Below are 13,304 nucleotides of genomic sequence, written 5' to 3'. Positions count from 1 at the left end.
TAATGGAAAAATATGCTTCATTCAGTGGAATTTTGTTCTTGAATACCTGAAGTCATTCAAATGTAAGATTGATAATATTTCAAATATGTTCATATACATGTATATGTTCAAATATGATTAATGTTCATATAAAAGTTATAAAAAAAACTAAAACACTAACTTGAGTTTCTTGTAGTAAACCTAAACAAGCTTCATATTATATGGAAGATCATTAAAATTATCCTGAAAGCATAAAATCTTTCAATCCTTGCTTTTTTCCTATAAAGATTATTCTGGTACATAAATATGATGGTTGAACATATAGAATTGTTTTTACTGAGCAACTGCCAGCACTATATACTGGTTATTGATTGATGGTTATTATGGATTGATATGATTGATTGGTTATTGATGTTTCTTATGCTATCTACTGATATGGCATACCAGTGCATTCTGATTGAACAAAATAAAATATCTCTGCTTTCAACTAACAATTATTCTACTTGTGACATATATTGTACTTATTAGCAGATAAAGAATATAGCCTTGTGAATGGTTAGTGACAGAAAAAAGGTATATCTTGCCAATATAATACTTTTCAGATATTCAGCAAATATATATGAAAAGAAATAGAAGATACAAATAAGTTTTTTCCTTACATTATTAAAAAACTTTCTTTATGTACTGTACATACTTTTCTAACAAACAAATTATTGTTGATTCATGTTAAATAAATTATATATTGATTTCAATATTAATAACTCTTAATTTTAATGAAATAAGAATAAAAATTTTTAAATAATTATTATTTAAAGATTAAAACAAACCTTGTAAAAGCTTCAGCAATATAAGCACCACTTTTATCACTTTTATGTACCTCTCCATATGTAGATAAATTCATATTTTTTGGATCACTTGGTAAATCCATCACTGTATCACCTTTTTTAAGTTTAATTACAATTACATGATAACACCTTAAAATATAAAAATCTTTATTTAATGATTTGAAATTAAGAATTAGATTATTATTATTATTTTTAATTTATACACAAGTATTTTACCAAATTAAACCATTTCTTTCAGATATACGTGATAACTCTAATTTTAATTGTGTGCAATCTTTATCTTTTTTCAGCTTTTCTAATTTGAACTGTGGCACATTTGTTGGAACTATAAAAGTAAATAAAAATTATTTTTATAGATCTCATTCATTCATAAAATTATCAAATATATTAGTAAAATTAATGCAAATAAAATCACAAATAAAGCTGAAGTCAGATTGAAAATTACAACAAAACAAGAAATATTAATTTTAATCAATACTTTTTGTTAAATTTAAATGAAAAGATCTTTTAAGCTTTAACCATAATCACAAATTATTAAAAATTAGTTTTAACTTAACTTGTATAAATCAGTACAAACGTTAATAATATAGTTTTTACAGTGTTGCCAATAGGTTTTGTAGTATCTTTAAATACAATGTAGTTTTATATATTGCATTAAAAATAATAACACAACATTTTAGAAATCATAGAAGAAAAAACATTTTATTACTGAAAACCAAAAAATAACTAGCTAACAATCTATTAAATAATTATTACTCGACTATTAGATAGAAAATGATTTGAAAAGTTTTAATAACTCATTTCAAATTTTAAAAAAATGTATTTGGTTATCATAGGTTTTTAATAAGTTAAAAATAAATTATTGGTCTTTTCCATTAAGCAATAATAATAATAACAATAATAATAATAATAATAAACAGACAGTATTGGAAAACAACACGCACAAAATGTACTACGACAGAGCCACAATCACAGATAAAACAATCTACCACAACAGATCAGACATCACACTCGTTGACAAACACAATACATTATACATTATAGACATAGCTATTCCAAACACTCACAATGTACAAAACACATGCACTAAAAAAATTAGCAAGTACACAGAACTCGCCCAGGAAATCAGGCATCTGTGGAGGATGGATAGGGTGCTTATTGTACCTGTCGTTCTCTCCTGTACAGGTGTGATACCACACACACTACACAAAAGCCTGGGAACATTACAATTGAGTAGAAATACATACATCACACTACAGAAGGCCACTATATTGAATACATGCCACATTGTTAGGAAATTCATGAATACAGACACACACACTGACACACTTATTTAATTTTAGTTTTGTTTTGGTTGCTATGCTTTGACTCTACTCCGGCATAGTACACAGCCACCGGTGTGAACAGAGTATAACTCACAAAACCCAACATAATAATAATAATTTGAATGTACAATGGGTGATTGGTTAATGAACATAATCTGTTCCAAGACCATGTTTGCTACCCAACTGTTCATTAACCAATTATCAATTACTATAATTTTTATGGGAATTCAATTAATTTGTTCTAGACACTCCAAAAGGTAAATAAAAAAATGATGTACTTTCTTACTATGTTTATTTATTTGTAACAATAATACATACATACACAGTCTTGCATTTTTATCAGTCATGTTTCTTTCCCCATTTGTGGGTCTTTAAAGTGTGGTGTTTGTTTCGACAAGTACAAAGTCTCGCAAGCAGAAAAGTATGAAATAAATACTCGTTAGATATTTTTTGACACAAAGTTATTTATTTTCGCTTCGAACAGGTTCATTTTTCCCTTTTTCTTTTGGGATCCTAACGCTACAAAAGATGTTTTTGTGTACACACGGGCGTTACAATCTTATCAATAAAATAGTGAGCTAATTGAGCGACAATTATGCATGGTCCGAGACTTATAACTAATCCTTATACTACTTACAACTAAAGAAGGAAAAAAGGAATAGACAGATAAGAATAGTTTAAGATGAAGATGGAAATACCCGAGATTTTCTTGTGTTCGTAATCTTGGGTGGAATACTACACTGGAGCTTTACTTGGGACATTACTTCTCGTCCTTCCTGTGGACCTTTCGTATGGTTCTTTCTGTGGCTCTCTTTGATATTTCCGTTTAGGAATTTCTTCCTGCAAGTTCTATGGCTTCACGTAGCCTCCAATCGCTTTATACTCGATCTGGAGCACTACCTCCTCTTTGCTCTTCTTTGGAATTCAAGCCCAAACTTCTTCTTTTTTTTTTTTTTTTTATCAAAGTCTCGTAGTCTCCAGTCATCCTACTCACGATACGGAGCCCTACCTTATCTCGTCCGTTCTCCTCAAGCGCTCGACCCAGACTCTCCTTCTCCTTTTGTTCTCTGGCCTTAGGGTCCTACTTCACCCTTTGTTCTACTCTCATTTCTTGGAATTGGTAATCCCACCCAAGGGAAAAAGGTTGGAAGGGAAAGTTCTAGGAAAAGTAAGAAACAAAAGAACAAAGAAAAAATTAAAACTAGCTAAAATTAATACATATTTTTATACAATTTTATGGCCAACGGCCACAAAAGAATCTGTCCAATGTTGATTGCTTTTCTTTCTTCAGGATTTTTCGGAAGTAATTAATAGCATTGTTGTTGTATAGATCCCCAAGCCTATTATCTTAAACCTGGTTTGGATGCCATTCTAAGACCTTTATTTATTCTGACATCCTCCCTCTTCTTCAAAAGATTCAGCATTTAATAGCAGATGTCAGAATTGGACCTCTTTTGTCTTCCTGTTTTTCAGAAAAAAACACATTTCACTCAGATTCTTGGTTCTTTATTCAAGAGTTTTTGGAGTTCTGTCACCAGATCAGTTTCAGGTTCCATTATGAGCTCTTCAATGTCATTCGCCTCCAATTTGCAATCTCTAGCAGTTGTCACAATTTCATCCATAATTTCAGACACATTCAAAAGGCATGGTCAGAAGTCATTGAATGACTTCTGACCATGCCTTTTGAATGATCTGGATAGTTTCAAAAATATCAAATTTTTCTTTTCAAAATGTTTTTAATGTTATCATTGAGGATAACTGGCATGCTTCAAAACACCTTGAATTCTATGTCTTCATGTGAAAAATATGGAGTTTCTTTCTTCAATTCTCCAGAAATTTCTCTAGCTTTCTCTTGAATGATAGTCGTACTAGTTACATCTTTTTACATTTCTCTTTTTTTTATAAAAATTAAAAGCAATCTCCATTTTTTATGGATGGTACATCTTTGTGTCTCAGATGTGAATTTTGTTATTCCTTTAGCTGTTTGAGCTTCTTAATTATATCTTTCTTAGCTAAGATTGTGCCTACTGTAGACCTGTTCAAGCCCTACTGTCTAGCAACAGCAGACATCTGCACACTCTCTACCTTGGCTATTAATTCTTGCTTGATTTCTATGGTGAGCACAGTTCTTGACACTCCACTCTTTTTAGGCTTCATAATATTATCAGTTTCTTTTTTTAAATAAAATGTTCAGAAAAGCACTTACAAAAATTCAGAGAACAGAAATCAACTAGTGCACAAAAAATTATTTAAATGTGAAGCCAGACAGAATTCGAAATTTGGTGTTAAAACATTAACAAAAATCAGTTAACTCTCACCTTTCAAAAATAAAAGCCAATGCAAAACTTAACAAGCGCCTGACAGTCTTGCAAAGACTATAAAAAATTCTTTCTGTCAGAAAGGTAAACAAAAGGCTGGAATTACAAGGGAGAGTTTTAAAGTTTGGAGGAATACTAGCCGATTGGTATCAGGTTGAGCATTGATGTCAATACTCATACATTCAAAAAGGTTTCAAACTGTCACCTAGAGACAAGGGAAGGCCAATTGGTATTCATTATTTTACATTGTTTCTTCTTGTTTGTTCTGTGAGGTGTTCATTATCCAAACATGTGTTTGTTGTTCAAACATAAAAATCTTTCGTGAAAGTGTTTGTTGTCTGATTTGTTTGCAGTCCAAACTGTTTGTTAACTGATCATCCACTGTACATTGAAAACAAATTTTATATTAAAATCAGCACCTTCTTTATCTAATAAAATTTTTTTAAGAACCATATCTCGGTAATATTCAATTAACATTTTTCATTCTACATCCATTTTTCTGTTACATTGAAATAAAAAAGCAGTTAGATACCTTCTCTGTTAGTTATAGTTCTTGGTAAGCATTCTAAAATTCAGCTACCCATTAATAGAGATACAACACAGATGATTAATAATATAATTTTTTCTTTTACTTGAAAAAGTTATCTTTAAGTTAGCCATAGTTAATAAAATAAACAACTAATTTTTTATTCTTATTCTCTCTTAACTATTATTCATCTTTTCTCTTTCTATTTTCTTTATTATGACATTAAGAAATATTAAAAAATATGGCTGATTTTTAACAATTTCCTATCATTATTTCAGTTATAGTTTAATTAATATATATAATATATTAATTAGGCTGCAATTTTGAAAAGTTGTAAACCTATAAATTCCCACTGTCATCCATCTGTCGTTCCTTAATCTCACGAATGGAGTTAGATAAATGAAATCCAAGACCAGATATGGAAACCTTAGGGGCAAGAGGTCCCAATTAACTATATACAAACATCTGATATAAACCAGAAGATATGTTATTTCAATAAAAAATTTTCCTCTGAAAGGAGTTAATAAATGACTAGTGCAACTCTATTGCTAATGAAAAAGTATGATGTACAGGGTGCAAGATTCTACAGTACTATCAATAATTTCAGGTGGAAGGCATATATTTTAAATTAAATAAATTAAAAATGTGATTAAAAATTGCAGCCTGACATTGTGACATTGTCACAATAAATAACTGCTTGTTAAACTTTAATATCTTATTCATATGTAATTCAGGTTATTATTATTAGCCTGAATTTCATATGAATAAAATATTTGAAACTAAAATTTATTTATAAGGTTTCTAATAAGTTTGATCTTTAGAAAAACACAAAAAATTTAGTTTACCAATCATTTTATAGTTTCAAATGTCTTATTCTTTTATATCCAAGTAATGACAGAAAATTGGGAAATCTATAATGAAGAATCAAAAAAAGACTAAAAACTCCTTCAGTATTCTAGCAAATGATGACTTTTTGTTTCTACTCTTAATACTAAAACTAAAAATCAATTAAGGATAAAAAAGAAACAACTAAATTTTAAAATTAATTAAAGATTATATCATAAATTTTTCTGAGAAGGAAGAAACTATATTGAGAAACTTTACTGGAGATGATGATTGGTTAAACTCCTACTAAATTGCAGACTGAGAAAGAAAATGGAGACAGTTCTCCTAAAAAATAAAGTTGTTGATTTTAAGGAAAATTTTATTTTCTGATTGTGTATTTTATAATTGATATAAATCAATTAAAATTTTGATATTTTCACTAAAGGAATCATTACTCTATTGACAATTATATCGTCTCTAACTAAACATAAGTGAATATAAAAATTATATTATAACATCCCAAACAATCATAATATTAATGAAAAAAAAAAAATGTTCTTTCATACTTAAGATAAAATGTAATAATCTAAATTGATTTCAACTGGTTCAAATTGACTAGTAGCAGCTGCTACATAGAGAAGTAAAAGTAAAAATATTTCAGTTCAATGGCCTGATTATAATTTAAAAATACAACATACCACTTGGCGGTGAGGCACACATGGTTTTATTAGTGACAGCACTTTGTAGACCACATCCAGCTTTATTTACGGTACATACTCTTACAGTATAATTTGTGTTTGGTGTCACAGTAGATTTTGAACTTAAGTCTTTCCCTTTTACATCAATAAAATTTTTTGACTGTTCAACAACAATATTACCATTCATATTTCTATATCTTGTTTGACCTTCTAAGGATATCTGTAAATAATTTTAAATGAAATCAAAGAAATGCAATTTAAAAAATGTTATATTTTTACATATCAAATTAAATTTATTACTCACATTAAAGCCTTGTAATGTTCCTCTTGTATTTTTTGGTACACTCCATGATATATATATAAAGTTTAGATTTTGGTCAGGATCATGAATGCATTGAACTTCAACATTTTCTGGTGGATCAGCAACTGAAAGTTTAAACAAATATTTTATTCATTACTTTATTTAATCTGGAATGAAATGAAACCAATATAGTTAAAAAGTTCAAATAGTATTATTACTATATTAATATGTGGGAAAAAGAATTTACACTATCTTAATTACTGTATAAGAAATATTTCTTTATTGCATTTTACAAAGAATTTTCATTTTTCAGGTTTATATGTTGACTAATAAAAACTACAATAATTTTGTGTCAATAACACACAAGTTATAGGTGTTTTAAAGGCAGTTTGAAAGAGTGTGTTATGTAATGAATTGGGTTACATATCAATTTTAAATCAAAATTCCAAATTCATCATACAGCTTCTCTTTTGTCTAATGTCTCTAAAAGTATTTTTAGAAAAATGGAAAAATTCTGTGTGTTCCAAAGACATATTCATCTGCCATTACAATTTTTCTCAAACCTACCAAAGACATCTAATAAGTATATCTTGCCTTTGCTTCTCTCCACTACTATTTTCTTTTCTTTCAATCTATTCTTTAGTTGATATTATTAGACATTCCTATTTGAATCTGTATCTTGAAAACTAAGAAATTTTCAATTATTATCTCCTATCTATATAACGTCACTTCAAAAAACTTTAATATCTAGTTAGTACACATAACTCAATAATTCTTATCCTAATAAGCTATGAGTATAAACTCATTGCTCTTCATTGTTATTAAATGAATTTTTCAGATCTTAACATAATTATATACATTTAAAACAACAGCCCTAACTTGACTGTGTAATTTTTTTTTTTTTATTTTGTTTACATACAACAGCATTATTTTCCACTGTTTTTCTCTCAAAATTAAAGAAAATGTCATTACAGTTTAAATTTATTCACTTCATTTTTAAACTCTACAATTGGAAATTCATTTTATATTAACTGACTTTATTCAAAAATATAATGGTAAATGCCAAAAATATTTTAAAGTTTATATGAATGTCAATTCATATAAAATCTAAAATATTTTTGAATAACTTTCAAGTTAAAAAACAAAAGTAAAACAAATTTTTATGAGGTTTTTAAAAGAGAAATTGGATGAACAAATGAAATTTCAGAACTATTGATGGATTGAAATGGTCAGACCATCCAAGTCTTTACCATATAAGGGAGCACATCTTTCATTTGAACAAACTGATAGTCAACAGACAAAAAATTTATAAAATTGTTAATTTCTGTTTTATTTATCAAATAATAAAAATAATTAAAACAAACTTTAAAAAATTAAATAAAAAAATACTTGTAATTTTAATGTCTTAATTTTAAGCTTAGTACAGATACAGAGATATTTGCTAGTGAAAAATGGAAAGTAGAATGAATATTACAGCCAGTCCTTTCTTGCAAAGTTTTCTGTTTTGTGAATTGCAATCACATTTTAACATGTTAAATTGTGATTGCAATTCACAAAACAATTCACAGAAATCATCATCACTATTCAAAAGAATGAAATTCTGGAGATAAGAAAAAAAAAAATGTAAACATAATAACTATAAGAATATACTTTATAATTATTAATATATTCTTATAATTATTATAATTAATTTTGAAGTTTTATTTTTTCAAAATATATAGAAGAAGCAAGCACAGTTGACTGATATTTTTTCTCTTTTTCAGCTAGCACCAGGCCTGTTAGCTAGTCCAAAATGTAAAAAAAAAAAGAAGCATATTTACATGTACTGCCTGCATATAAGCACTGCTGAGAGGACTCATCCACCTGATATTCAGAGCCATAACTATGGGCACTAAGTATAAAAACAAATTATCATCATCTGTCATTTCTCTTTTTTAATAATGTTTGCTGTGATTTGCATGATTGCTCATTTTGCAATTCTTGTTTTGTAAATTGGCAGTGAAAATCAAATTCACTATGTGAAAATGAATTCTTTTTCACATTCTGCCTTTCTTTTGCTAGTAATGTCTATCTAAATTGGGCTTAAAGTTCTCCACAGCAAATAAAAGCCAAGAGATCAAATCTTGAATCCATACCATTAAATATTATCTACATTAAAATTATTTTCTATATAATTTTTTGAGTTTATTTTAACATTTACTACTATATTATTATTATTATTATTATTATTGTGTTTAGTTGGTTATACTCGGTTCACACTGGTGGCAGTGTACTATGCCGGACCAGAGTCAAGGCATAGCAACCAAAACAAAACTAAAATTAAATAAGTGTGTCAGTGTGTGTGTCTGTATTCATGAATTTCCTAACAATGTGGCATGTATTCAATATAGTGGCCTTCTGTAGTGTGATGTATGTATTTACATTACAATTGTATGTGATGTATGTATGAACATTACAATTGAGTAGAACATTACAATTCTACTCAATTGTAATGTTCCCAGGCTTTTGTGTAGTGTGTGTGGTATCACACCTGTACAGGAGAGAACGACAGATACAATAAGCACCCTATCCATCTTCCACAGATGCCTGATTTCCTGGGCGAGTTCTGTGTACTTGCTAATTTTTTCAGTGCATGTGTTTTGTACATTGTGAGTGTTTGGAATGGCTATGTCTATAATGTATGTGATTTTATTGTGTTTGTCAATGAGTGTGATGTCTGGTCTGTTGTGGTAAATTGTTTTATCTGTGATTATGGCTCTGTCGTAATACATTTTGTGCGTGTTGTTTTCCAATACTGTCTGTGGAATATACTTGTAGTATGGTTCGTGAATGTCTACCAAGTTGTGTTTCTTTACAAGCTCTTGGTGTATTATATTTGCTTATTATTATTATTATTATTCTTTGATAAATAAAACAAATGAAAGAATATGGTAACAAAAATTGCTGTTGGGTAAGCTATTGTATATTCCACACAAAGTTTATGAGATTTCCTCTCAGTGCTGTATTTTTTCATTTCACTTATTTCATAATTACATCTACAATAACGTAAAATAGAAAAATAATGTTTTAATGTTTATGATGGTACCATTTAATCTATAGGATGGATGGAAAGTAATTAAGCATTAAAAAAATTCCTATAATTTTTCTAATAATAACACAATCATAATAAAAATTATGTAAGCATGTACTATACATCAATCAATGGAACTTTATAATTCCCATACTGGTAATGTGGGCATATCAATATGAGAGAAGCTACACACAAAGTGGGAAAACAAATGGGCAACTGCTTGTCTGTTCAAGAGCAAATGCAGATTGCTACAAGCTATGATGTGTGGAAATCAGTGGTTGCTGTGCAGAGATGGTGGCACACAGTAAAGGGACATCATGTCACAATCCATACAGAAACAATCAAGTATGGTTACTTAAAGCTAAAATCACCACAGGTCCAGTGCAGATGTACATAGAAGTGGCTGTTCATCCACATCATAATGTGAGAAAAATTGGTGGATGGTGCCAGTGCCTATATTGAATTTTAAAACATGCATTCATATTTTCAGTTAATAAGGTCATTTAATACATGTCAAATAATTTTCCTCATCTTTGCATTAGAAATATAGAAATTATAGTGATTTCTCAATTCTTAGTTACTTCCCATCCATCTTGTACCTTGTACAGTACATACTAATAGGTATAATAGGTATTATGCTTCCTATGGCTTAGCATAGATGTGAGATGGGCAGATTATGTGAAGGTTTTATACTTCCATTTTAGCAATTTTCTGCAAGGTTAATTTGATATTATTGTCATTATTTTGTGTGTTATCCACACAAAATAATGGTAATAATATCAAAATGAAGCATGATAAATTTTTAAATTATTTTTTCAAGTGAATTTAAAACATTGTATAGCAAACCATATATTTTATCTTCTGTTTTATTAAAAATAACTGATATCTCTTTCAACTGTAACCATTTTCATTGTCAAAGTAAGTTCAAATCTTGTATGTTTTATAAAGAAACAAATACAAATTTCTCTCCATCAAAGCAAATATGTCTATATGTTTTTAATAATATGAGTATATCATCAGTACAAAATTATCCATTAATAATCTCATACTTCATATATTTCTTAGAAACTATTCTAATTTATATATTAACANATTTGAACAAACTGATAGTCAACAGACAAAAAATTTATAAAATTGTTAATTTCTGTTTTATTTATCAAATAATAAAAATAATTAAAACAAACTTTAAAAAATTAAATAAAAAAATACTTGTAATTTTAATGTCTTAATTTTAAGCTTAGTACAGATACAGAGATATTTGCTAGTGAAAAATGGAAAGTAGAATGAATATTACAGCCAGTCCTTTCTTGCAAAGTTTTCTGTTTTGTGAATTGCAATCACATTTTAACATGTTAAATTGTGATTGCAATTCACAAAACAATTCACAGAAATCATCATCACTATTCAAAAGAATGAAATTCTGGAGATAAGAAAAAAAAAAATGTAAACATAATAACTATAAGAATATACTTTATAATTATTAATATATTCTTATAATTATTATAATTAATTTTGAAGTTTTATTTTTTCAAAATATATAGAAGAAGCAAGCACAGTTGACTGATATTTTTTCTCTTTTTCAGCTAGCACCAGGCCTGTTAGCTAGTCCAAAATGTAAAAAAAAAAAGAAGCATATTTACATGTACTGCCTGCATATAAGCACTGCTGAGAGGACTCATCCACCTGATATTCAGAGCCATAACTATGGGCACTAAGTATAAAAACAAATTATCATCATCTGTCATTTCTCTTTTTTAATAATGTTTGCTGTGATTTGCATGATTGCTCATTTTGCAATTCTTGTTTTGTAAATTGGCAGTGAAAATCAAATTCACTATGTGAAAATGAATTCTTTTTCACATTCTGCCTTTCTTTTGCTAGTAATGTCTATCTAAATTGGGCTTAAAGTTCTCCACAGCAAATAAAAGCCAAGAGATCAAATCTTGAATCCATACCATTAAATATTATCTACATTAAAATTATTTTCCAAAAGTGAATTTCTTTTTTCAAATAATAAAAATAATTAAAACAAACTTTAAAAAATTAAATAAAAAAATACTTGTAATTTTAATGTCTTAATTTTAAGCTTAGTACAGATACAGAGATATTTGCTAGTGAAAAATGGAAAGTAGAATGAATATTACAGCCAGTCCTTTCTTGCAAAGTTTTCTGTTTTGTGAATTGCAATCACATTTTAACATGTTAAATTGTGATTGCAATTCACAAAACAATTCACAGAAATCATCATCACTATTCAAAAGAATGAAATTCTGGAGATAAGAAAAAAAAAAATGTAAACATAATAACTATAAGAATATACTTTATAATTATTAATATATTCTTATAATTATTATAATTAATTTTGAAGTTTTATTTTTTCAAAATATATAGAAGAAGCAAGCACAGTTGACTGATATTTTTTCTCTTTTTCAGCTAGCACCAGGCCTGTTAGCTAGTCCAAAATGTAAAAAAAAAAAGAAGCATATTTACATGTACTGCCTGCATATAAGCACTGCTGAGAGGACTCATCCACCTGATATTCAGAGCCATAACTATGGGCACTAAGTATAAAAACAAATTATCATCATCTGTCATTTCTCTTTTTTAATAATGTTTGCTGTGATTTGCATGATTGCTCATTTTGCAATTCTTGTTTTGTAAATTGGCAGTGAAAATCAAATTCACTATGTGAAAATGAATTCTTTTTCACATTCTGCCTTTCTTTTGCTAGTAATGTCTATCTAAATTGGGCTTAAAGTTCTCCACAGCAAATAAAAGCCAAGAGATCAAATCTTGAATCCATACCATTAAATATTATCTACATTAAAATTATTTTCTATATAATTTTTTGAGTTTATTTTAACATTTACTACTATATTATTATTATTATTATTATTATTGTGTTTAGTTGGTTATACTCGGTTCACACTGGTGGCAGTGTACTATGCCGGACCAGAGTCAAGGCATAGCAACCAAAACAAAACTAAAATTAAATAAGTGTGTCAGTGTGTGTGTCTGTATTCATGAATTTCCTAACAATGTGGCATGTATTCAATATAGTGGCCTTCTGTAGTGTGATGTATGTATTTACATTACAATTGTATGTGATGTATGTATGAACATTACAATTGAGTAGAACATTACAATTCTACTCAATTGTAATGTTCCCAGGCTTTTGTGTAGTGTGTGTGGTATCACACCTGTACAGGAGAGAACGACAGATACAATAAGCACCCTATCCATCTTCCACAGATGCCTGATTTCCTGGGCGAGTTCTGTGTACTTGCTAATTTTTTCAGTGCATGTGTTTTGTACATTGTGAGTGTTTGGAATGGCTATGTCTATAATGTATGTGATTTTATTGTGTTTGTCAATGAGTGTGATGTCTGGTCTGTTGTGGTAAATTGTTTTATCTGT

At 28.5% G+C, this 13,304-nt stretch overlaps 1 protein-coding gene across 1 annotated transcript in view; it reads right to left on the bottom strand.

Moving 5' to 3' along the window:
- The window catches only part of LOC111641360 (receptor-type tyrosine-protein phosphatase alpha-like), a 372,536-nt gene that overhangs the window by 93,437 nt on the left and 265,795 nt on the right, over nucleotides 1-13,304 (bottom strand). Inside the window, exons 6-9 of the mRNA XM_023387510.1 lie at nucleotides 6,821-6,952; nucleotides 6,517-6,736; nucleotides 1,041-1,149; nucleotides 807-953 (exon numbers count right to left, since the gene is read on the bottom strand). Of these exons, the coding sequence (XP_023243278.1) occupies nucleotides 807-953; nucleotides 1,041-1,149; nucleotides 6,517-6,736; nucleotides 6,821-6,952 (608 nt within the window). The remainder of the gene's footprint in view (nucleotides 1-806; nucleotides 954-1,040; nucleotides 1,150-6,516; nucleotides 6,737-6,820; nucleotides 6,953-13,304) is intronic.

The sequence above is a fragment of the Centruroides sculpturatus genome, unplaced genomic scaffold (genome assembly GCF_000671375.1).
Source record: "Centruroides sculpturatus isolate CEXI.00-Female unplaced genomic scaffold, Cexi_2.0 scaffold196, whole genome shotgun sequence".
Taxonomy (NCBI): Eukaryota; Metazoa; Arthropoda; class Arachnida; order Scorpiones; family Buthidae; genus Centruroides; species Centruroides sculpturatus.
Note: the sequence above shows the minus strand (reverse complement) of the source record. Positions and strands in the feature narration are given on the sequence as shown.